Below are 26,104 nucleotides of genomic sequence, written 5' to 3'. Positions count from 1 at the left end.
TTATCCTGCCACCCAACATAATTTATTCCTCCCCCTCCCGCCTCATCAACAACTGCTTAACCTCCCTGCAAAAATGATTGATCCAACTCATCCTAAAACAACTAATAACAATCTATAACACCAAAGGACGAATATGACCTCTAATACTAATTTCACTAACGCTATTTATTGGCTCAACAAATCTACTAGGTCTACTACCCCACCCATTTACACCAACTACCCAACTATCCCTAAACCTAGGCATGGCAATCCCCTTATAAGCCAGAACGGTAATTACAGGTCTTCGCCACAAAACGAAAGCATCCCTAGCCCACTTCCTACCGCAAGGGACACCCACCCCTCTCATCTCGATACTCATAAGCATCGAGACCATTAGCCTTTTCATCCAACCTGCAGCCCTAGCCATACGATGAACAGCCAATATCACAGCCGGCCACATGCTCATGTACCTTTTTGGAAGTGCCACGCTAGCAATAACAACCTTAAGCCCCCTGGCAACCTCAGCCATCTTCATCATCCTCATTCTACTCACTGCCCTTGAACTTACCGTAGCCCTAATTCAAGCCTATGTATTCACCCTCCTAGTGAGCCTCTACCTACATGACAATACCTAATGACTCACCAGACTCACGCTTACCGCACAGTAAACCCTAGTCCCTGACCACTTATAGGAGCCCAATCCGCCCTTACTTATAACATCTGACCTGGCAATATGATTCCACTTTAACTCTAACACTGTACTAATCCTAGGCCTACTAACCAACCTATTAACCACGTATCAATGATGACAAGATGCAGTGCGAGAAGGCACCTTTCAAGGCCACCATACAGCCATTGTTCAAACGGGCCTGTGATACGGAATAGTCCTATTTATTGTATCCGAGATCTTCTTCACTGGATTCTTCTGAGCCTTTTACCACTCAAGCCTAGCCCCAACTCCCGAACTAGGAAGCTGCGGACCAACAACGGGCATTAACGCCCTCAACCCTATGGAAGTCCCACTACTCAACACATCAGTCCTATTAGCCTCCGGGGTATCCACTACCTGAGCTCACCACAGCCTCATAGAAGTAAACCATAAACATATATTCCAAGCCCTCTTCATTACAATCTCCCTAGGCATTTACTTTACACTCCTCCAGGCCTCGGAATACTTCGAAACATCCTTCACTATTTCCGACAGCATATACGGATCAACATTCTTTATAGCAACAGGCTTCCATGGCCTGCATGTAATTACTGGCTCCACCTTTCTTTCTCTGCTTTTTACGCCAACTAAAGTTTCACTTTACATCCAACCACCACGTTGGCTTTGAAGCCGCAGCCTGATACTGACACTATGTAGATATAGTCTGACTATTCCTATACACCTCTACTTATTGATGAGGATCCTATTCGTTCAGTATCAGCTAGTACAATTGACTTCCAAGAATAATTAAACTAATACTAACTCTCTCAACCAACATAGCACTAGCACTCCTGCTCGTTACCATCGCCTTTTGACTCCAACAACTAAACATCTATGCGGAAAATTGAGCCCATATAAATGTGGGTTTGACCCAGTGGGATCTGCTCACCTACCGTTCTCCATAAAATTTTTGCTGGTAGCCATCACATTCCTATTATTCGACCTAGAAATTGCCCTCCTACTACCTCTCCCATGAGCCACTCAAACAGCCTCAAATACTTATTATAACACTTATCCTAATCCTCATCCTAGCACTAGGTCTAGCCTACGAATGAGCTCAAAAAGGCCTAGAATGAGCTGAATATAGTAGTTTAATCAAAACAACTGGTTTCAACCCATTAAATTACAACATTTCGTAACTACTAAAATACCTTCAGTCTACATCAACATTATTCTAGCATATACCATATCCTTCGTAGGACTGCTAATGTATCCATCCCACCTCATATCCTCTCTCCTATGCCTAGAAGGCATGATACTATCCCTATTCATCCTAAGCACTCTCCTATCCCTAAATTTACACTTCACCCTGTCCTACACCCTCCCCATTATCCTTCTAGTCTTCGCAGCCTGCGAATCCGTAGGTTTAGCACTTCTAATAATAGTCTCTAACACCTACGGCCTAGGCTACGTACAAAACCTCAACCTTCTACAATGCTAAATCTCATTATTCCCACAATTATACTTACTGGTGACTATAATGAGTCATGCAATAAAACACTTAGATAGCATGAAAATATAATGGGTCCAATCAGCATCGTATGACCTTCTCCAGCAGCTTTTAATTGAGGGAGAAAGCTAAGGTGAGAAAGGCCAATATGACATAAGACCAATACGGTAAGAAATTCCATAGTCTCCAAGAAAGAACTGGAAAAACAGTTGCCTTTGTGATGCAGGCTGGCTAGGAAGGCCAATGAAACCCAGAAGAGCTAAAAGATCAGTCCCAAGACCAGAATAAAGCGGTCCTCACTAAATTTAATTCAGAACAGGAGAAACCAGCAGAGGGAAAGCAGTAGAGTAGAAGCCCCCTATCTCCCTCAGAAGCTAAAGCAATGCTTCACTGTTGTAAAGAAACCACACTCACTGCATGACCCCCAGACAGCTGTTTTCACAAAACATGGACCCACTAGAGATAGCCTTGCACAAACATTCTCAGGCCAAAATGAAAATACAACCTGGAAAGAAGTCTAGAGACCCTGGGAGTATATTGCCCCAAGAAGCATTGATACACCATCACACAAGCACCACCACCATCTCTAAATTTACAGGAGCCATACTTTTATTTGGAGACATGTTTCTAATTAAGACTGCTACATTAATCTTATTAAATTTTATGTAAAAAGAAATATTCAGCTTCTGGTCAAGATGACAGAATAGATGGTCCCCAGCGTCACTCTCTCCCACAAATCAACCAATTTACAACTATTAAAAAGCAATGACAAGGGCCGGCCCATGGCTCACTTGGGAGAGTGTGGTGCTGATAACACCAACGCCATAGGTTCAGATCCCTATATAGGGATGTCCAGTTAGCTCACTTTGGAGAGCATGGTGCTGACAACACCAAGTCAAGGGTTAAGATCCCCTTACCGGTCATCTTTTAAAAAAATAAAAATAAGGCAAAGACAGCCAAGCTGGGCCTGCTAGAGCTCAGGGGAAGAGAAGAAGAGCCCTACGGAATGCATGAAGGCAGGAGAAGCCACAATGAGAGGAAAAAAGGATTGCTCCCATCATTTCAAGCCCCAGCCACTTCAAGGCTGGCCCTGGTGAGCACACAGAGCAGGAGCTGGCAAAAGCTGCAGGTGTGCCATTTGTATGAAGTTGCTTGGAGGCGGCAGGGGAGAAGAGGGCCTTGGTGGCCCCCAGGCCAGCAAGACCACTAACAGGGCTCCCGCAGACCCACATAGGAGTGAGGAACCACAGACAACACAAAAAAGGAGCCATTTGGAGGCCAAAGAGTCAAAGCAAGGGACCAGTGCACAGCCCTTCCCACCAGAAGTGTTTGGAGTGTGCGGGGGATGGGGGAGATGGGCCACTGGGGAAACATTGGGGCTTGGCATGGACAGCTGATCTGCCCTCCAATCAGTGCTGGACCACTCAGTGGAGACTAGTCAGGAATACAGAACTGCAGAGGTGCAGTTTGATGAAAAAACTCAGGCACAGACCAGAGTTTCCACACAACCCAGGTGTACCGGACCTCACAAGACCTGGAAGTACATACAAAGTCAACAATTAAAACCTGATCTGCACAAAAAGCCTTCCCCAGGGAATCAGCAGCAAAGCAGTAATTTAACTCAACTACAGGGCTCAAGTGCTGGTCCCCACAAGAAGCTCCCCCATTTTAGAAGTAAGAAAAGGACAACAAATTAGTTCTGGTGCAGTTTAAGTGGTGGCAACAGCCAATAAACCAACACAACTGAAAGAAAAACCAAGTACTCATAGATCAGAGACAAAGTTTGACATTAACTAGTAAAGGTCTCACACTACCAAAGAACACCTATAAAAACTAGAAGGACGGGTGGAAGCCCACTGGACTCCCAAGCCAGGGAGCGGGGAGGGCTGAGGACCTCAGCCATGCCCCCAACATCTGCAAACAGCCCAGCAATGACAAAGCCACAGCTGTAAGCGCCCTGGTCTCCCCTTCTCGAATGAGGGGGGTGCCACAAGCCTCAATCACGGCCCCCCTCTTTCCTCTTCCTCCCATCCTATTTCCCTCCCCCTTCCCTTCTCCTATCCTCGCCAACTGCTCCCAACATCATCTTAGAATGAAGCATGGAACCAGGCTGAACCCAGCTGCAACCAGGTAAAGAGCACACCAAAAACACCACTTCCATGTGGGTAGCCCAACATAGCCACCGCAATTGCCATGGCTGCTGCAAAAGCAGCTGGTGTCTAAAGCAATAGCCACAGCCACCATGCAGATGGCACGTCAGACTCTGAACTAACTGCACTGACACAAGGAGAGGCACCAGTAGAAGCCAAAAAAAAAAAAAGAGGTCTTCTCTTTCCACAAAGCACACTCCAGAGTAATAGAAGCAGCATCTGATTTATGATAATAAGGGAGGACTTGATCACACCACTTGTCTCAGTACTGGACAGATAATCTAGGCAACAATCAACAGAAGAACAGTTAATCTATCAGATGGTGAGAACAAATCTATGGTTATTAGAGAAGGGAGAGAGAGGGGGAGGGATTGGATAAGGGGATAAAGAATAAGTATGATTTGTAACAATGAATATGCTAATAAAAAATAAAAACAACTCAATTTAAAACCAGAAGGCAATTAGAACACCAAATTCAACATACACAAATTATCTCATCAGCAATTTCACAAGATGAACTATTTCATATACTAACATATATTCAGTACTCCTTATAGAATTCTAACTTTAGAAAAAATGTAGAAAAATTACCAAAGCTTCAGATGAATCTATGGAAAGAGAGAAAAACTTAAAAGATAAAAAGCAACAGTCTGAGTGTATGTTCAAACACGGGGACTCATGTGACTTACCAAAAAACAAGTGAAAAAACAGTAATATAGACAGGGTTCTTATTATAAATAATTTCTAATTTGGTTGTTAAAGTACAAAAAGGAAGAAATCCCTAACATATTGCTATCATTGGAGATAAAACTATTCAAGCCATTAGCTAAAAAGTATTCCTAATCTTAATGCAAGTAGGTTTTAGTTAATGGAAAGATGAACAATACAACAGATAAAGTGCTTCATGAACATAACTTAAATAAAAGCCAATTTTTATTTCTTTCTTTTTTTTTTTCCATCGCGGCGCGGAACGCGCGACCCACACGCGCGACGGCCCGGACGGCCGCCGGGCACCCAATTTTTATTTCTGATGATAAAATCCAATTGAGATCAAATTAAATACAATTGATAGAAGTAAAAGAGTACAGTAATTAAGGGAATGGGCTCTAGAGTCAGTTGGCCATGGCTTTAAATCCAGTCTCTACCACATTATAGCTGAAGAATGTAAGGCGCTTAACAAAGTGTCAGACACACACAACACAAGAAACAGTAGAGGCCAGTCTTATCGCCCTCCTCCTCCTAATCTTTTTACAACAACTTAAAAGTAATTTCATTTTCATCATTATTCCTCAACTCTATTACTGGCTAGTCCTTTATAAGATGCATGCACAATTCAGAAGATCTAGCCAAACTTATCTCTATGACTGCTCTAGTAAAAATAGAAAAGAAATCTTTGCTTTAATGGAATTCACCACACAGCCACATCAAAATTAACTCCTCACTTATGGTATAATAGGGTGTAATGAAGAGATTTCCAGCACTTTCTCATCTGAAAAATTACCCAAAAACAATGATGACAGTAAGAAACAGAAAAACTTGATTTTCATTTGTAACCCTGAAGGAAGATCAATTCTAAACACTTAGTGAGGGTGATAAAAGATTTGCGCTGAGGGCCAAGCCCATGGCGCACTTGGTAGAGTGCTGCGCTGGGAGCGCAGCAACGCTCCCACCGCGGGTTCGGATCCTATATAAGAATGACTGGTGCACTCACTGGCTGAGTGCCGGTCACGAAAAAAAGACAAAAAAAAAAAAAAAAAAGATTTGCGCTGAGAACCCCCAGGAAGACTTAAACTAGAAAGCATGACGTACCACAGCAGGCAGAGTTGAGAAACAGTGATAAAAACAAGGAGACTATTCGAAAGCCTTTATAAGGAGAATAAGTTTTTCTTCCTACGCCAAGGAATTTCAATACTTGATCTTGAAAACCACAGGCTTTCCTACTTCCTGGTTAAAAAAAAAAATTCTCATCAAGATCAAAAGATTAAAATATATCCTCTTACCCTACAAGTGGGTGACAAGCAGATAATATTCTGACTCATAAAGCCATCATCACAAATGTTATCTCTAGTAAATAAGTCTTTTAAGACCATCAGATTTTGGGAATTATTGCTATGTCCTGTGAAAGTAACCTTTCCTTACCCTCTTAAAAAAATTTAATTTTGAGGGCTGGCCTGTGGCTCACTTGGGAGAGTGTGGTGCTGATAACACCAAGGCCAAGGGTTTGGATCCCTCTATAGGGATGGCCGGTTAGCTCACTTGGGAGAGCGTGGTGCTGACAACACCAAGTCAAGGGTTAAGATCCCCTTATCGGTCATCTTTTAAAAAAAAAAAAAAAGAAAAAAAATTTAATTTTGATAGCTTGCCTTCTAAATAATTAGTTGCTCTGGTAATAATACATAATTGACATCTCAGTTTTCTGAAGGGCCTAAATACATGCATGCTGTGGTTGTTAAGCCAGAAGGGAACCATTGACGCTTCCTCTTTTCCCAAAACCCTAAAGTTAAAAATATAATCAATGACCTATAGCTTGAGAGTTGTTTAAATTACATATCATTTCATTAAAATAAATTAAAAGAGGAGAGAGAGCAGACATACATTTTTGCTTCTTTAGACACAGACTTTCCTTGGCAGGAAACTCAGGAAACTGATAAGACTTGCTCCCAGGGCAGGTAGTGGCAATTCACACAGATCACAAAAAGAAATGAGCCCCTGGAGCTATACAACACAGAGGCCCTGAGGAAGGGGTCCATGGGGGCTGAGGGACAAGGAGGGTAGGACACTTGTCACTGTACACGCACCTGTTCTTTTTGAATTTTGATGCACATAAATGTAATTATTTATTTATAAATAGTTAAAATTATAAATTGCTTTAATTACTCTCAAATTATCCAATCCTTCCAATTCCTTATTCTGAATCACTAAATCCCATTTTTCTTCCCCAACAAACCTGGCTTCAGAAAGTAACCTTAAGCATTACAATTTCTCCATTTTCAGTAAAATAACAGCATACACACAATTCACTAACCTCATGAGTTATTTTTACTGGAAGGATCTTGAAGAGCCACAGGACCAACACTTAGCTTGGCAATCATTTGTATAGTGTTTTTACAATACTGATCAACTTTTCTATATTTGCCTGACATCTTCCCAATTAGTCATGAGATCATTATGCTTTTGTATACCATCAGTATTCATTATTCAGCAAATTATTCTTGAATGATTTGACAATATCAAAGTCATAAGAATGTTCAATCTCTTTTACCCATTCTGGCAATGTATACTAATTTACCAAATGGAAAACACTAGGTGCACAATAAGGTCATTAGAATAACCTAAATATTGTGAAAGGTAAGAGAAATTAAAGTACATCCAATCAATGAACTATTACATACTTATTTAAAAGGCTGGATATAAAGATAAAACAGCAACACCAAAAAATGCTTATGATAATGTAAGCATAAGTGGGAAAAACAGGGCACAAAACTGTATTAGGATTACAAACGTTTAAGGAAAAAAAGGTTTTCTAACACAAGTGCACTACATAAAATGATTCCATTTATAAAAGGTCAAAACCAGGCAAAACCAATCTCTGATGTCAGAAGTCAGAATAGTGGTTACTCTTAAAGTAAGGAGGGGTAGTAACTAGCAGGAGAATCAAGGGATGTTGCTTCTTAACTTGTGTTATTACACAGATGAGTTCATTTTGAAAACATCAAGCTGTACACTTGGGATTTGTGCTCTAAAATATATTATACCTCACTTAAAAGTTTTAAAATTTGTATCTAAAATACAAGACTAAAAAAATATATATCCAAATGTTAGTGATTTCAAGGTAGCAAAATAGTTAACTTTTTTTTTTCCCCCTCAATTTTAAAGATTTTCTGAAATATATGTTTAGGTCACCTTAAATCCTTTCTAGAATAATGAAGAGTAAGTGCTTCCTATATACCAGATCCTGTTCAAAGTATTTTATACTTATTAAATCACTTAATACTCATAACAATCCTATGACGTAGATGTATTATTAACATCATTTTAAAAGTGAAGAAACGATGACACAGAGGTTGAGTAACTTGTCCAAGATGGCACATAACTTGAACTCTGGTACTCTGGCCCCCAAGTTCATGCTCTGAAACACTATACCATACCACCTCTCTGATAAAATTTTACTGTTTTATAGCAAAAAAAACTTACTTAAGAGAATAAGTTTTTTAATCAATCTAAATCATTACTACTGTTTGACTTATGTAGCTTCCTGTGCAGTTAAATGCTAAAATATAGGTGCAAAATTGCATATCAGAATAAGGGATTTAATCATATGGAGTAACTACAAATTACTTAAAGCTGACAAAAGTATACACTAAAAATATACCTCTCTTCTATTCTGTTCTTATCCATGAGGGGCTGCTTAATCCACTGGTTAACTAGTCTTTGTCCTTGAGGGGTTTTGCATTTATTCAGCAAAGCAGCCAGAGACTGAGAGCCAGTTGTATCTTCAACAGAACCCTAGAAAACAAAAAATAAAACAGAAAGAATGGTACACTCATTAGTGAAAACCTTACTATGCCATGAAAAATAATTAAATAATTTTGGGAACAAGAATACATAATACTCTCTAAATATTAAATGAGAAATTTCCACCAAAGTTCCCCTTCACAAGATCAACTTTCCAAACCTGTTAATCTGTATTTTCAGCTGTACAAAATGTTCCCCCAAGCCAAAACGACTTTATAATAACTTCAGTTTTAAACATAAAATTTCTTAGAATGTGATTTTAAAGAATCCGTGTTAATATACAAAATATTATTCATATAGCCAGGACAAATACTACGCATATAGCTCAGACTTAGAAAAACAAAACATAGCAATTCAAAACTACTTATCTACTCTAAGTAAAATAATATTCAAAATATTTAAGTTCCTTAATAAGATTCTTCAGTATACATCAAAGGAAACATTTTTAACCGTTCAATATTTTTAACTGATATATCTTTCTTTTTTTTTTTTACCTGGAAAAGGTTAAGGGCTCTCACTGCTGCAATATCTAATTTCATGTACTGGCTGAAGTCAAAAGTCGTCAGTTCAAACTGTCCAAAATTCGAATCATCTGATAAGAGTTCTAAAAACTTGATTACTGCAGACAATGATGAGACTGCAACCTAAAATTAAGAATTTAAAAGAACCCTCCTCATTAGTATGGTGGTGAGAAAATAAATAAATAAAATAGAAAATCCCTACTAGGACTAATTCTAGAGATTTTCAAAAAACAAATGCAAGTAAAAAAAAATTCCATCATTTTCCTTGATGTTTCTTCCCAATTCAAACCAAATAAATCAAAGTTTAAATAAATCTCTTAAGATTAGAAAACAGTTTTCAGAAAGTGAAAATTAACTATATCAGTTGGTTACAGTGCGGTGTTACAAAACCAAGGTCTAGGGTTCAGGTCTCCATATTGGTTAGCCACTAAAGGGGGAAGAAAAGAAAGAAAGAAAATTAACTGTAATAATAGCATCATTTATAATAGCCCAAAATGTAAATTACTCAAATGCCCATGAATAATAAAATGGGTAAATTCTGGCATGTTCACACTATGGAATACTACACAACAATAAATATGAGCACAAACAATCCACAACTACATTCAACAATATGGATAAATCTTAAAAACATAATATTGAATGAAAAAAACTATATACACGAGTATATACAAGAGTACTTCAAAAAGTTCATGGAAAAATAGGATTAAAAAATAATATGAATTTTTCCATGAACTTTTTGACGTAATCTCGAACTGTAGAATTCCATTTACATAAACTACAAAAATAGGCAAAACTAATCTACATTGTCAGAGGTCAGAAGCAGGGTTACCCCTAGTGGGGGTAATGACTATAAGAAAGCATGAGAGGGACTTCTAGGGTCCTAGTAATATTCTGTTTCATGGATGCTGGTTACGTGGGTATGTTCAGTTTATAAAATTCAGTTATATACTTATGGTATATGTACTTTCCCATATGTATATTTAAACAAAATTAAATTATTTATCCATATTCTTACTGCCTATGTTACTGCTGTAACATAAAATTGAGAGTTCAAGACATTAAACTGAGAGCCCAATGACAAGTTCTACTTATTAAAATATACTTGATACTAGATTCATTGTGAATACACCTATTTTTCCTATTTAATAACAGTAATCTATCTGCCCTTGCCAAACTCTAACAAATGTTTAAGGCTGTCACAAGAATCTCCTTCTATGTCACCAGGAGGCAGAGATAAAAACCTTTTAGTAATCCTAAAAGCTTCTTCATAGTTTCAACAACAGAGTGATAAATTTCTCTAATACTGGGATTATCGCTCATCTATATTGTTTTTTTTGTTTTGTTTTTGTGGCTGGCCAGTATGGGGATCTGAACCCTTGGCCTTGGTATTATAACAACACATATTGGTTTTTTTATTATCTCACAAAAACAAATTAAAATATAAACAGATAAACTCGCTTATAAGAATGAAACTATTACTTGGTAATCACTTCAAAACCATGATACTCATAATAGTCTCAGTTATTCTAGTTTGAAATCTACTTTGAAAACTAAAAGCAGTTATAAAGTCTGTTCTATCTTGTTTAAATAAACAATAGAATTTTTCCTTTTACTTATCAGTGATCCACAAATCTCTGGTCAAGAGTTTCCAATATTTTAGCATAAAAAAACATCTCTCAAGTTATACACACACCTCTAAGATTTGACCAGCAAGAAACTTCAACCACTGAAAATCCCGTAAAAGTTACACTGTGTGCATATTCATTTCTACCACTAAACATACATAACCTCTGCCAATTTAGGAGCCAAATTGTTGAGATATAACATTAATTACATAATTACTATGTGCTGTACGTACTTTCACCCTTAATACCTTCTAATCTCCATTAGGCATGTATCGTTAGCCTTATTTAACATAATGAAACTGCCTGTCAGGAAGATGAAGTAATTTATTAAAGACCCGACGCTGTTATAGCTAGAAAACAGGTCTTTTTTCCCTCTCCAGTCACTATCCCATCATGCCTACTTAAGTGACAATAATCAGGTGTTCTCATGTGAAACTATTAAAACCCTTCCATACTCCAGGGATATGTGTAGTGTGAATATAATTAAAATATGTAGAGGACCGGCCCATAGCTCACTTGGAAGAGTGTGGTGCTGATAACACCAAGGCCACAGGTTCGGATCCCTATTTAGGGATGGCTGGTTAGCTCACTTGGGAGAACATGGTGCTGACAACACCAAGTCATGGGTTAAGATCCCCTTACCGGTCATCTTTAAAAAAAAAAAAAAAAAAAGTGCAGTCAAGGTAAATTAAAAGAAAAAAATGGAAATTATGTTTAAGGTTACATTTAAACAATTCTAGTCATTTCCTTAAGTTTTTCACAAGTTTTGTCACTGATAAAATAAGCTTCATATCACTAATCCACAGTTTAGGTTTTGAGATAAATGTGAAGAAGTAGCCTTCTAAAAAGTCACTATCATAATTTAACAGTAAACTAATATTTGTGAGTTTACATACCTGATTCTCCATTTCTGGCAAGACAGCACTATTCATCTGTTCTCCCTTTTTGCCTTTCAACAACCGGTTGAGGTCCTGATAAATGTCTTTTGTGGAAAAGTCAGCTCTTTTTCTTTCTGTGATCAGAATTCCTCCTCTCTGAATAACCTATTTTGCAAGAAATATTTAAAATTACTATGAGAAAAGTAAAATTATAATACTAACAAATAGAAAGTGACAACAGTTTGATTATTAACCCACATTAAATTTTTATACAACGTGCAAGACACTGGTAACATATATGTATTAACACAATTTTTAAATCTATAAACTAAATTTTTATCAAAATTTATGTTCACATAAAGCTTCCAAAAAGTAGTCCCAATAGTAAAAACTCTTAACAGATTATTACTTGAGGAAAGTTGCTTAGATACTATCTATGCTAAAAATGCACATCATAGATTTGCTATCTCCCAGCAGTTAAGATATTTGAGGCCAACAAAAAGAAAACCCTTGTGGGATAAAACATTTCTATAAAACATCTAAATAAAAAAACCATATACCTATACAAATGGCACAATCAGAATGTGATTAAAAGTATCAATAAAATAAGAAGCTGAACTTCCACTGAAACTATCCAAAAATAATCCTAAAGAACTGCATTTTATTTATTGGATAAATCCATACAAAATACAGTAATATTTACTGTAATAATTACTCTCCTGGAATGAAAGAAGACAAAAAAAAGGGAGGGAGGGAAGAGAAAAGATCTGAGGTAGAACAGATCTTATGTAAGAAATAGCTTGTTCTAGGGCCAGCCCATGGCTCACTTGGGAGAGTGTGGTGCTGATAACACCAAGGCTATGGGTTCGGATCCCTGTATAGAGATGGCCAGTTAGCTCACTTGGGAGAGCGTGGTGCTGACACCACCAAGTCAAGGGTTAAGATCCCCTTACCGGTCATCTTTAAAAAAAAAAGAAAGAAATAGCTTGTTCTGACATCTTATTTAAGACAGTTTCTGTCAAAGAAAAACATTAAGACATTCCTCAAAATAAAACATTATTTTGGAGACCGACGATTTTGACTTTTTAATTATTTTTTTCCTTAAATAAAACAGTACCGTGTTAAAGAGACTTTCCTAGGCTTGGATTCTCCTCCATACTAGACTCAATTCCCTTACCTGCCTCAGTTTCCCCATGTCTCCAGCAGTCTCGCCTCCTGGTAAAACACATTCCTTTGGTCCAATCTGAATCAGGAGAGCCTCCAGATTGGAGAACTGATCATTATCAGGAAACTCACACAATCCTAGCTTCCTCTGTATGGAGTCAACATACCCAACTCCAACCTGTCTTTGGCCATCAACTGCGGACATTTTAATACCCACAACACCAATGGAAGCTGACATATCATTGTTACCAAAGAGAATGTCTTCAAACTGAGAAAGATTGCCAGGAGAAGCCTAAAGAAAAATAAAGAAAAATTTTAAGAAACTGTTGAGCTTACTTTAAAATTTTACTAGCAAACAAGAATTACCAAACCTTCATGAATTTTTATTTTGGTGGCTGGCCAGTACAGGGATCTAAACCCTTGACCTTAGCGTTACCACACCACACTCTAACCAAGTAATCTGGCCAGCCCTTAATGAATTTTATTTATAAAATGTTTTCTTATAAAAAATAATTGCCTGTAGTCATATATCCTAGTTATTATTACATTTTCTATAAAGTATCCTCTCTTCTTTTCCAATTATTATAATATTACATAATATTATAATGTACATACAGTTGACCCTTGAACAGCATGGGTTTGAAACGTACAGGTCCACTTATATGAAAACATTTTTTAATAAATACAGAGACAGTAATAGAAATGTATTTTCTCTTCCTTATGATTTTATTAATAACATTTTTTTCTCTCTTTATTGTAAGAATACAGTATAGGAGTGGTCTTCAAAAAGTTTATGGAAAGATTCCTATTACCCTTTTTTTTTTGGTAGCCAGCAGATACAGGGATCCAAACCCTTGACCTTGCTGTTAATTTTGCACTCTACCAACTAAACTAACTACCAGCAGAGATTATTTTTATCTTTTAATTCCATTTCCCACAAACTTTTGAGGCATCCTCATATAATAGCTACAAAATACAAAATATGTGTTAATCATCTATTTATGTCATTGGTAAGGCTTCTAGTCAGCCACAGACTATTAAGTTTTGGGGAAGCCAAAAGTTATATGCAATTTTCAAATGCATGGCAGGTCCCCTAGCCCCTGTGTTGTTCAAGGGTCAACTATATTATAATATTATATTATATCAGCATTATATTATTATTATATTTCCAGTATTAGATGTGCCCAATTCAGAATGCTTGGGCACATCTAAAAATAATTGTAATAAAAGTGATTTTCATACCAAGCTCAAGGGTTCATTCCCCATACCAGCCAGCTGCCCCCCAAAAAGTGATTTTCATTTTGAAATTTTGCAGCTGGGTTTATACACACACAATCATTAAGGTACCCAAACTGGTAATCTTTTTAATACTATTCTTAAATTTCTACATTCTGCCAAACTACTATTGGTTGCAGATTTCCTATTTTCACCTAGTAGTTATATAACATAGAACAGCAGTATTATTAGCTTAAATATTGACCCTGGGAAGTCACCTCTCTAAATCAATATACTTCTCTATAAAATGCAGAGATTGTTCTAGATCAATGATTTCCAAATAAAGAGTCCTTGACCTATTTTCAGTATTTCAAAAAGCTTAGAAATCTCTCTCTAAGACTATACAAGCTAACTAAAGGGTCAAGTTTCTTTGCTTTTGACTGGACTTATATCAAGTCACTGGGTGACACTACATACTTCAACCCAATCAGAAGCTAATAGGTTACTGTTAACATCAGGAATTTCTGGGGTAACTGACAGACCATGGTATTACGCATGAAATAATTACAGGACACGAACCGCTCTCCAAATGAGTACAGTAACAGCCATAATGGCCAAATCGAAGCAATCGACATCCATTAATAGTCTTTAAATGTCTTTAGCAACATAAGCACGATAATCACTTATCTTTTCATGATTCTGAATCCCTATAAGGAGTTATAACTATGGATTGTTGATTAAAACCTGGATCAAAACTGAAACGGAGCAATAGTGATATCTGGTTTGTGATCCCTATACTGGCCAGCCACCCAAAAAAAAAAAAAAAAAACCTAACAACAAAAAATAGTGATATTTCATATTCAAATGAAAAGAGCACTGATTCAATTGCAAACATAAATATTATACTTTCCCATATATTCTTTGGATTTACATGAAGAGGTTAAGCCCACCTTAAAAAAAAAAAGCTCAGAAGTAAACCAGTAACTAATAAAACTAGGCTCTTGGCAGGTCCTTGAAAATGATAAGGCTGGTAATCTAAGTAGATGCTTACTGACCAGCCACCAAAAAAAAAAAAAGAAGATGCTATCTAAGGTCCTTTCCTGCTCTGAATATACTATTAAGAACATGAAAATGAAATCACAGAGACCAACTGCTCCAAATATCACTAATATTTTGCAATGGAATCAGCAAGCTAGTAAAATAAAGACAAATCAGTTTTAGACCTGAACTTCCTTAAGATTTTTCCCCTGACCTAAAAGGCGGTAGTTAATAAAATAATCTACAGTTAATGTCCATATTTACAAGGGGGGTAGTAGGTGAGGGAATATGGAATAGTATATTTGAAGCAGATCCAACATCAAATGCTTAAATGTTATACTAATCCTCACAATAAAAAAATTCAAAGGATTTTAAAACCTTCTAATTTTACTGCTTATGAGAAACAGATACAGGAGAATTTACCAAGGTTACCCATTATGGACAGAGAAGAAGAGAAATGAAATCTGCTAACTGCAATCCCAGAGTACTTTCCCCCTTACCACACATTTATTCCCCTTCAAGAATAAACCTTCCCAACATTTTAACCATTAATTTTTCCAGTATTTATTGAGAACTTACTCTGTACAGGTATTGTGGGTGTGAAAAAACAAAACCAACTTCATCGACTAATAAAAAAGACAGCCATTAAATAAATAAAACTAAAATCAATAGCACTATAAGCACACATATCAGTGTGCCTTCCCAGGCAAACCAAGGAATATGATCACCATTAACAATGTCCCAGGCTTAAATAAATTTACAATCTAATGGAAGAGAAAGGTATATACAAAGATAAAACATATGACAAATGTGCATAAATGAGATATTTGGGATAATGCAAATTTGTTTAATATGCTTCAAAAACAGTAAAATCAAATCCTCATTTAATACTGGTATTCAACTTTGTGTCCAGTTTATTATCTACAGTTATGTTTTAGGAACAGTAACAAAGCTCAGAGTATTCAAATTCATCTTATAATGAGGATCTACTGAATTTCTAAATTGCTATTAAACTAATTTTTAAAAACCACAAACTAAATTAAAGTTTCTCAAAGTATTTTACTATCAAAACCTGTTTAAAATATTAAAACACAGTTGAATTCTTCATATTTTTGGTTTTTTCTACTCAGCAAAATAAGGGAAATAAAAAAAGATAATTACCTTAAATGCCAAATACCAATCATTCTCCTTGGATGCCTTATTTCCAGCTCTGTTCTTATAAACTTCAACTCTGTATTGACGAACCAGAAGAAGATCTTTTACAAAAGACTCAAAATTCATTTTACTAAGCACCACGCTCTGTAGATTCTTTGCTCCTAAAAAAAAAAAAAAAATTAAAACTACATGTTACAGATGAAATGGTATTCAACACTTAACGCAGTGTTTCCTCAAGTCTACAGTGTTCTCAGTAATTCATTCATTCAATGGATTGCTGTTTCTTTAGATTGCATTTAGAAAGCAAGTTGCATGAAAATTATAAATGTTTACTTTGGAATCCCATTCAACAAGGCCTGTACTCACATTTTCAGAGGCAGACACAGGAACTAAGGCCTATCTCAGATGCAGCAGACTTTCATCTACCAACTAGCACTCACTTGGGATCAGAACCTCAGAGTAGAATGGCAGACTCCATTTAAATTATGTCCCACTTCTGCATTAACACATAAGGTGACCAACTCATCCTGGTTTGCCCAAGACTATCCCAGTTTTACTACTGAAAGTTCCATGTCTGAGGAACACTCCCCCTCTCCAGGCCCAGGCAAACCAAAATGACTGGTTACTGTATCAGAATATCTAGTTGAATTCCACATTTTATATTCTGCACATGATGAAACATCATCCAAAAAAAAAAAAAACTTCCTCAAGGAAAGCAATGAACTAAAGTCAATACAAAACCAAAGGGGAGGGCCAACCCCGTGGCGCACTCGGGAGAGTGCCGCACTGGGAGCGCAGCAACGCTCCTGCCGCGGGTTCGGATCCTATATAGGAATGGCCAGTGCACTCCCTGGCTGAGTGCCAGTCACGAAAAAGACTAAAAAAAAAAAAAAAAAACCAAAGGGGAATTTGTCCCAGAGACATTCATAAATGCCATTATGAATATCATTAGCAACTTTCAGTACATACAGAAATAAGTCTCAAAAAACACTGTTTTTCATATTATCCCTCAATTTAGAAAGCATAATGTAAAGTCCAACTCAGCAAAAACAATTCTGGAGAGAGGACAAAAAATGCTGGACTGACATAATTCTGGGACAGCTCTTAAATAATCAGTCTAGTAGGATGTGCCAGCAGAATTGTTTGGCTGGTACAGGGGTTTTAAAGCATTTGACATTTGATTTTGAACACTTATAACTAGGTGAATAAGCATTCTCAGATCCACTTTTACACCTGACTACTTTGCACATCAATATTATCTGCCTGTTACTGGGTAGAAGGACCCAGAGCAATGATTCTGTCCTTTCACTGACACATTCAACAGGAATGCTAATTCACAACCACAGTGATTTGTAAGTGTGTGGGTGAAAAGATAAATGAGGCAATTCTCCTCGACCACTCCCCCAAGGCCTCCCCCACTCCCATTACGAATCAAAAGATACTATTTCTCTCAAAGAAATTTTTGGTGAGGCATTGGGTGGCAGTGCATTTTAAGTCACACTTACTGACAAGCATCTGAAGTGTAGCTATTTTATGTTCCTATTGAAGAGCTAGGCCAAATGCTTTAAGTCAGACTAGCTAGGAAGGAGGATTGACCTCCTGCTGTGAAATGAGAACCAGAAGAGAGTGCTACCCAGCCTCCTCCACCTGGGGCATAGCAGAAGGAATACCCTCAGGTTGGTACAAGATTCTTCTCTGCAAGAATAATTTAAGAATCCCCACCTTCATACAACTGTGCCAGATGCTGGGGTTTAGAGGAAAAGATGGGTTAAGACACATTTCCTGCCTTCCAGGAGCTTTCCATCCATTGAGAGGCAGGCAAGAGTATAGCAAATGCTATCTCTAGGGTAGTGAGAAGGTCCTAGGGCAGAAAACCTAAGAGTGGCAGCTATTTGGGCAAACTTAACATGGGAGTTAAGTAAGAAAGGCTTCCAAGAAGAGATGCTTTCTAAGCCAAATTCTGACACAAAAAGAGGCAAAAGCTAAGTAACTTTCTTTTTCAGTAACTCAGATTCCTTCTCTATAATTTGGAGTTAGGTACTAACCCAACTCGCAGGGCTTTATTATAGTAACATATCACTAGGTGTTGAAGATTAAGAGAAAAGTAGCTAAAAGGATGTGAATAAATCTAAAAGCCAAAAGAATGAATCAGACAGAGATGAACCAGATAGAGAGGAAGGGTGTTAAGAGTGAACAAGACTGAAACACCCTCCCAAGGTTGAGGAAGGAACATAAGAAGGGGGGAACTGCAACAAGAGGACCCCCCATATTTGATCATATTTGACCCTTTCACCTAGGGCTGGAGCAGGCCTCAGCCTCAGAGGAAGTTTACAAGGCAAACTTGCTGGCTGAATCCCAGAAACAGGAATACGCTTGTCTAGAAGAATATAACATAAGCATAAAGTCTAGCTTAGCAGGCATTTCTCCTAGAGCCCTCTTTTCCCATGGTTATTTGGTATTTTGAACCTTAGTTATGGAGTATGATGACATTATTTACATAAATGTAAAGATGTTTTCCCATCTGCCTGGGGCTGCAGACTTGGGTACCATCCAGACCCTGAGCAATCAAGGAAGACATCAATCAATAAATCTATGCTGATTTCACCCTGAAGCAAATCAAAATCCTGCAGGACCCAAAGATAATGTCAAGGATGAGAACAAAAACCAGACAGGGACTTGGCAAGATTTTGCACCTGGCCCCTTACATGGAGCCCCTACAGCTCACATCCCCCTCTCTCCTGCTTTTCACTTCCTGCTCCTTACCCCATAAAAACCCTCAGCTTGAAAATATGAGATGGTTTAGTCTGCCATCTCCTTCAGGTTGCCAGCATTCCTGAATAAAGCTGCCTTCTCTTTTCACCAACACTTGACTTTCGAGTTGTTTGTTTCTGTTTGACAGCTGGCAGCCAGACTTCGGTTCAATAACAAGAGGAAAAACAAAAAAGCCATCTCTGAGAAGAGGGAACAGGCTCCAGAATACAGCAAAAGACACATCTCTCCACTGGCACAGTAAGCAAGAAAAATAGGTACAGATGAAATTAAAAGTATAGATTCAAGAAATACCCCAAGGGGGGGGGAGAAATACCCCAAATGTTCATCAACTGACAAATGGATAAACAAAATTGGGATAGCCATACAATGGAATATCATTTGGCAATAAAAAGGAATGAAGTACTCATAACATGAATGAACCTTGAAAGCACTAAGTAAAAGAAGCCAGTCACAAAAGACCACATAGTGATGATTCTATCTACATGACACGTCCAATGTAAGCAAAGCTAAAGACAGAAAGTAGATGAGTGGCTGCCTAGGACAAGGGAGATTGTGCGGGATGATACAGGTTGTTTCCATATCTTGGCTATTCTGAATACTGCTGCAATGAACACAGGAGCACAGATATCTCTACATCCCTCTGTTTGTTTAGACTGTAAGTAATTCTATTACAAATAATGACATGACAAGCATTCCTAAGCATGGATTATTTCCTTAAGACAAATTCCTAGATGTGGAACTCTTGATAAAAGGTTATGAGCTTTGTTCATAACTTTTTATTGAGGCATAATATACAAACAGCAAAGTGCACATACCATAAAAGTACAGCCCAAAGAATTTTGAGACTGAACACACTCTTGAAAGCAGCACCCACTACCCATCCAGAAAGACACCCTCTCTTCCTGTGCCCCTTCCCAGTCATTTACCCCTTTCCCAACAGTGGCAGCCACTACACTGACTTCTAACAGCATATATACAAATTACTTTTGCTATTTTTATATTCATATAAATAACATCAAATTGTAAGTTCTCTTTTATACTTGGCTTCTTTTTCACTCAACATTTTTGTGAGATTCATCCACATTTTTGCATGCAGCATTGTTCATTCTTATTGCTATAGTGTATTCTACTGTATGAACAAACCACAACTTATTGATCCATTCTACTGTTGATTGGCATTTGGGCAGCTTCCAGTCTAGGGCTATGAACATTCTTTTACATGTCTTCTGGTGAACACATATGTATGCATTCTGACTATTCCATTACTAAGTAGAACTGCTGGGTCATGGGATATGTGTATGTTCAGCTTTAGAAGATACTGCCAAACAGTTTGCCAAGGTGGCTATACCAATTTATACTCCGACCAGCTGTGTATGGGTATTCCAGGTGCTGCACATCCTTGCCAACCTTTGCTATTTTCCATCATTCTTGCATTTCAGTTATTGTGATGTAAAGAAGTAATATCATACTGTAGTTTTAATTCATATTTCCCTGATAACTAACCAAGTTGAGGACCTTTTCACACATTTATCATTTATCTATCTATCTGTCTGTCTATCTATCTATCTATCTATCTATCTATCTATCTATCTATCTATCTATCTATCTATCTATCTATCTATCTATCTATCTATCTATCTATTAAAAGAAGACTGGTAAAGGAATCTTAACCCTTGACTTGGTGTTGTCAGCACCACACTCTCCCAAGTGAGCCACAGGCCGGCCCTCTTTTATCAAATATTTAAATATTCGATATTTTGCTGGTAAAAAAAAGACTAAATATTTTTTTAAAATACCTTTTCTTTATACTGAATTGTAGGAATTCTTTATATATCTACAAAGATTTTTAAGGATTATACTACCAAGTTGTTTCCAGAGAATCAGTACCTCTTCCAGTAATATATAAGAATATTATCTCACCATACTCTTGCCAGCACTGTAATTTATAATCTTTGCCTGTTTTAAACTCAAATCCAGAATAACAATAGTTCTCACGTATTTGGATTTCACAGACCAGCAATATTTCAAAAACAAAAAGTTGGATATAAATCAGGGTTACCAACATTTTAATTTGCCAGGTAAGGGAATTTTTAAAAAACATTTGACAAAATGATTATTCTAATGCCAAAAAAACCTAGTACATGCAACACCTACCAGTTTCAACCAAGCATTTGGACTCAGAAGATCATCATATACATGACATCAATCTATTTAGAGAAATCACTTGCCAGCTGGGCAGCATCACGCATTCCCCTCAGCACAGATAAGCAACAGTCTGCACAGCAGTCCACACAGCCCTTCTCCCAGGACAGTTTAGATCAAAGGAGAATTCACATTGGTAGTGCAACTGTCCACTTTGGTTTGGAAGCCTCATACACCCAGGAGCCAGTATCTCCTGTACCACTCCCTAAGCACAGCTTCCAGGGGCCCCACAAGAGACATGCCGGTTATTGGAGACATCACATTCAGAGAGCCCAAAGTATGGGATCCTTTATAGGGTAGTGATAGTTCCTGGAGTCCAGATGTAATTGACCAACCTGGGGTCATTTTTGCAATAAGCACTGCTGCCTAGAAACATAGCTAATATTCTTAACCTTCAGGTTTCCAGGGGAACAGGGCAGAAAAGGTAAAGGTTTTGGTAACCCTTTATCCACATGGCATAACATTAAAATGAAAAATTCCTCCCAAGAAAGAAATATTGGAAACCTTACATCAACAAGCATTATAAAAAATCCTTAGTTACATTTCACCTTGGACAGTTCACCAGCTTTTGGGAACCATGGTATCATTTTTTGTTTTTGAGTCCCTCTCTTTTTCAGTTATTTCAATTTTAATAACAAATTACCCATCTTTTTCAAACTCTTAATACCCAAATAAATATATTAAGAGAATCCTTTACTTAAAATGTGCCTTTGGCATAAGTCTCTAATGTAAGGAATCGATCCTTGGGAGCAACTCACATTTCCTTGCTAACTTCTTTGAAAAGTTAAATTCAACTTTAATCACCTTTAATGATTTAAATAAGGTGACTGTTCAGGTTATTCTTAGAAATGCCCCTGGTAAACACCCATATTTTAATCTTCAAGGGCAACAAAAGGACCATTATGTTTTTTAAAAATCTATGCTCCAATGAGTCCTAAATGTTCATACTGAATTTTGTTCCCAATAAAACAGATGTAATACTTTCATAATCTAAGATAGAAAAATAAAAGTATTAGATTAATAGATGCTTTGAAAAACCAGTAACCCAAATTATACAAATGTAAACAAGTATGTTTAGAACTTTTTACATCACTTTAAATGCTAAAACTATTCTAAACTGTATACAAAGATAAAGAGAGTTATGTCCCTTTAATATAATCACTTTAAAATTGGAAAGCACCTTAGACCACCATTAACTATGAAGCCACCGGTAACTATCTCTGGCTGGTCTCATACCTCTACTATTCCCCCCAACCCCAACAGCAGAGCCTCCAGACTATAGCCAAAATGACACCACTCGACGTTTACTTAATAGTCCTCGGACTTCTCATTCCTCAGCACAACAGAAAAAGCCTTCTGTCCCCTGTACCAGCCAGCCGTCAAAAAAAAAAAAAAAAAAAAAAAGCCTTTCATCATCTGACCCCACCTACCTGAGCCAACCTCCTCATCTATCATTTTCAATACCAAGCTACCTCGTTTCAGGCCCTCTCCTCCAGCAAGCTTCTAGTCCTCCAAGATTCAAGTGGAATTTAGGATCTCATGTAATTCCTCTTCTGACGTCTCCAGTCTTTGACGTTCCTGCCTCTATGCCTCTTGACCAACTTGTTATGGACCTCACCTCCAAGGATCTTCACCTTAAATTCTAATTAGTTCTGCCTTGCTTTTCCACTACAATGAGCTCCATGAAGACGGAGGCACTGCTTTTTCATCTAGTGTTCATAACCCTGCCTGACAGGAAACTTCTATCTAATGAACGAAAAACATTTTTTGTCAGTAACATCCCATTTGCACGTGGCAGCGTCAGCCAACTCTTTACTCCCCTATAATGCTCTTTCCATTATCATAACTGAAAAAGCAACAGAGCTAGGGAAGAAAGAGATCAACATGAATTATCTAGCCCACACGGGCTGAGAAGTTTGCAGCTTTGCAGAGAGAGATGACGCTGGATAGACGGACCCGGGTGACAGAGGACACTGAATGCTGGGCTGAAGCAAACAGCTTCCATGACTAGCACAAGGTCACAAGGCTAGTGAGTGGAGGAGCTGCGACTTGAATCCAAGCAGCCCGGCTCCAGAGTGCGTGGTCCTGACCTCTCGTCCATACTGCCCCCTCGATAGTATGGGAACCCTGGACTGGACCGGCGGTATAAACGGAGGGTCGTGTGGACAAAATTACGTGGGCAATACAGGAGTCTCCCACACCCTATCTATTCTAAATTTCACTCCTGGGCTGCCGTTTCTAATACAAGAGATTCAGCGGCGTCTGTAATGAGGGATAGACATCTACAGGGCCAAGGCGAGACCTCCGCGACTGAGAAATGAAAACAGAACAATGCATTAATGCGGCAGGCACGACGCGCACACTCCACGAGTGCCAGTTACGAGTTGAGACCCGGGGCAAGGCAGCCGGAGAGGCACGGATTTCAGGGCTGAGGGGCCGTCCCTTCAGGGCGCAGCGGGGGCTGGTGGAAGCAGAATTCCCAAGAGGTACCGACGTCCCCGCCCCCGGGCTCCGCGCTGGGAGAGCTGCCCGCCGCCCACTTCCTGAGGAGGGACCGGAGCCGCGCTGCAGACCCTCGGGACTCCCGGGGCCCCCGAGCCCGCGCCGTGCCCGCCCTCACCTGCCGGCCCCATGTACTTGACCACCCCCTGGGTCTTGAACACCTCCCGGGCGGCCAGCAGCGCGTCCTCGCCGTGCGCCGTGTAGAAGTCGCCCCGGTCGAAGAGGCGCACCGTGGTGGTCGGCTTCTCCGGCATGCCCTGGAAGAAGCGCACAAAGCCGGCTTCGGCCGCGCCCTCCAGCTGCAGCGTTTCCTTCGGCTGCACCGCCATTTCGAAACCTCTCTACCGCCTAGCTGAGAGAATCGCGCGACCAAGCGCCCGCTACGCTGTTTCCCGCCTCCCCTCCCTTGCCCCCGGGCGGTGTCGGCCTCTGCGGACACACCCAATCAGCGTCCAGCGTTGCCTTCCAGTGGGTAGGAGTCCGCCAGGGCAGCCAATCATAAACGGACGCGGCCCAGCTTCCCGCGCATGCTTGGGACTCTGCCTACTGCGCATGTTAGGTCGCGGGCCGACCCGCAGACAGACATCCTGGAAAGGGACTAGTTGTGCGGGCTTTCTCGGCTGCACGGCTTGGAGCCCAGGTGGGTGGGTGACCTGGTTGACCGTGTGGGAGATTCCCGGCAGGTATTGAGCTTATTAGGTGCCCGGAAGCATGGGAGTGGAGTCAGAAGAACTTGAAAACAAAGAATTAGCCTTCCTCCTCATTCCATTTTTTATTTTTTATTTTATTTATTTATTATTTTTTTATTTTTATTTTTTTATTTTTTATGTTTTATTCTCATTCCATTTTTTAAAAAGTCTTGTGTCCCCTCTCCAACTACCTCTTTTTTTTCCTTTTTAAGCAAACTGCCAACATCAGGATTATAGGTTTATTCTTCACAGCCTCCTTACTACTCCCTACTAGCCAAATTATCGTTTTGTCCACTCGTTCGTTCGTTCATTCATTCGTTCATTCATTCATTCAAGAACGTTTATATGGCCTGCTATGTGTCAGACTCTGTTCTTGGCTCCGAGAATCACCAGTAAAGAGAAAAATCATTGTCTTTGTTCTACTTACATTCTAATGAATGGGTTCCAATAAGGAATACAGTAAGTGAAATGGTGCTTTAGGAGATGTGTGGTTAAAAAAAAAAATGTAGATGAGTGTTGAAATTTGTTTAAATGTTGAACAAAGACCTGAAGGTCAGGATCCATCCTGCAAAATTAACTCCCGCAGAAAAGGTATTACACTGTCCTGTTTGGCTTTCCCTTCCCCCACAGAAGTGGCCCCAGAAGCTAATTCAGCAGAATTACCCTGGGGGCTTTTCAAACCCATTCCTGGGCCCCACCCATATATAATGGGTTGTAACTTCTGCAAGAGCGGCCTTCAAATCTTTTTTTTTTTTTTCCGTGACCAGCACTCAGCCAGTGAGTGCACCAGTCATTCCTATATAGGATCCGAACCTGCGGCGGGAAGCGTCGCTGCGCTCCCAGCGCAGCACGCTACCGAGTGCGCCACGGGCTTGGCCCCTTCAAATCTTTTTTTAAAAGCTCCTTGAGAGGGCGGCCCGTGGCTCACTCGGGAGAGTGCGGTTCTGATAACACCAAGGCCATGGGTTCGGATCCTATATAGGTATGGCCGGTTGGTTCAATGGTTTAGTGTGGTGCTGACAACACCAAGCCAAGGGTTAAGATCCCCTTACTGGTCATCTTTTAAAAAAAAAATAAAATAAAAGCTCCTTGAATATTCCTAACAATTAGCTAAATTTAGAAATAACAGGTTAAAATTCTAATGCCTTTTAGAAGCTGACAAAGTTTGGATCATCTGACTTCAGACTACCTTCCCAGCAACATCTGCAGTTTGGCAGCACTCCCTCCTCTCTCCCCAATCTACGGTCTAAGGCAATGAGCTTCCCTTCCCTTTCAACTTAATGGCTTCAACACCGACGGCCCTCTGCTCTGGAATGGCCCTTCCCTGCCCTTTTCAAACTTCTGGTCGTCCTTCAGTCCTGAGTTCAAATGTCTCCCAATGAAAGTCTGCCCAGTCTCCCCAGGTGTAATTAGTTGCATTGTCTTCTGAGGTCCCATCTTACTCATATCTCTGTTTCAATACTTGCTACATTGTTTTAGGAATATGTCTGTTCACCTGTCTCTCTTACTAAATACCTAGAAAGGACAGGGATGGGAA

At 39.0% G+C, this 26,104-nt stretch overlaps 1 protein-coding gene across 1 annotated transcript in view; it reads right to left on the bottom strand.

The window, feature by feature from the left end:
• MSH2 (mutS homolog 2) overlaps window positions 1-24,283 on the bottom strand; it is a 69,058-nt gene extending 44,775 nt beyond the window's left edge. The window contains exons 1-6 of the mRNA XM_063077677.1: window positions 23,997-24,283; window positions 16,409-16,563; window positions 13,008-13,286; window positions 11,849-11,995; window positions 9,298-9,447; window positions 8,661-8,794 (exon numbers count right to left, since the gene is read on the bottom strand). Coding sequence (XP_062933747.1) covers window positions 8,661-8,794; window positions 9,298-9,447; window positions 11,849-11,995; window positions 13,008-13,286; window positions 16,409-16,563; window positions 23,997-24,207 — 1,076 coding nt within the window. The 5' untranslated portion in view covers window positions 24,208-24,283. The remainder of the gene's footprint in view (window positions 1-8,660; window positions 8,795-9,297; window positions 9,448-11,848; window positions 11,996-13,007; window positions 13,287-16,408; window positions 16,564-23,996) is intronic.
• Between the last annotated feature and the right edge of the window lie 1,821 nt (window positions 24,284-26,104).

The sequence above is a fragment of the Cynocephalus volans genome, chromosome 14 (assembly GCF_027409185.1).
Source record: "Cynocephalus volans isolate mCynVol1 chromosome 14, mCynVol1.pri, whole genome shotgun sequence".
In the NCBI taxonomy this organism is placed as follows: domain Eukaryota; kingdom Metazoa; phylum Chordata; class Mammalia; order Dermoptera; family Cynocephalidae; genus Cynocephalus; species Cynocephalus volans.
The sequence above is the reverse complement of the archived record's forward strand: the minus strand, read 5'-3'. Positions and strand labels throughout refer to the sequence as shown.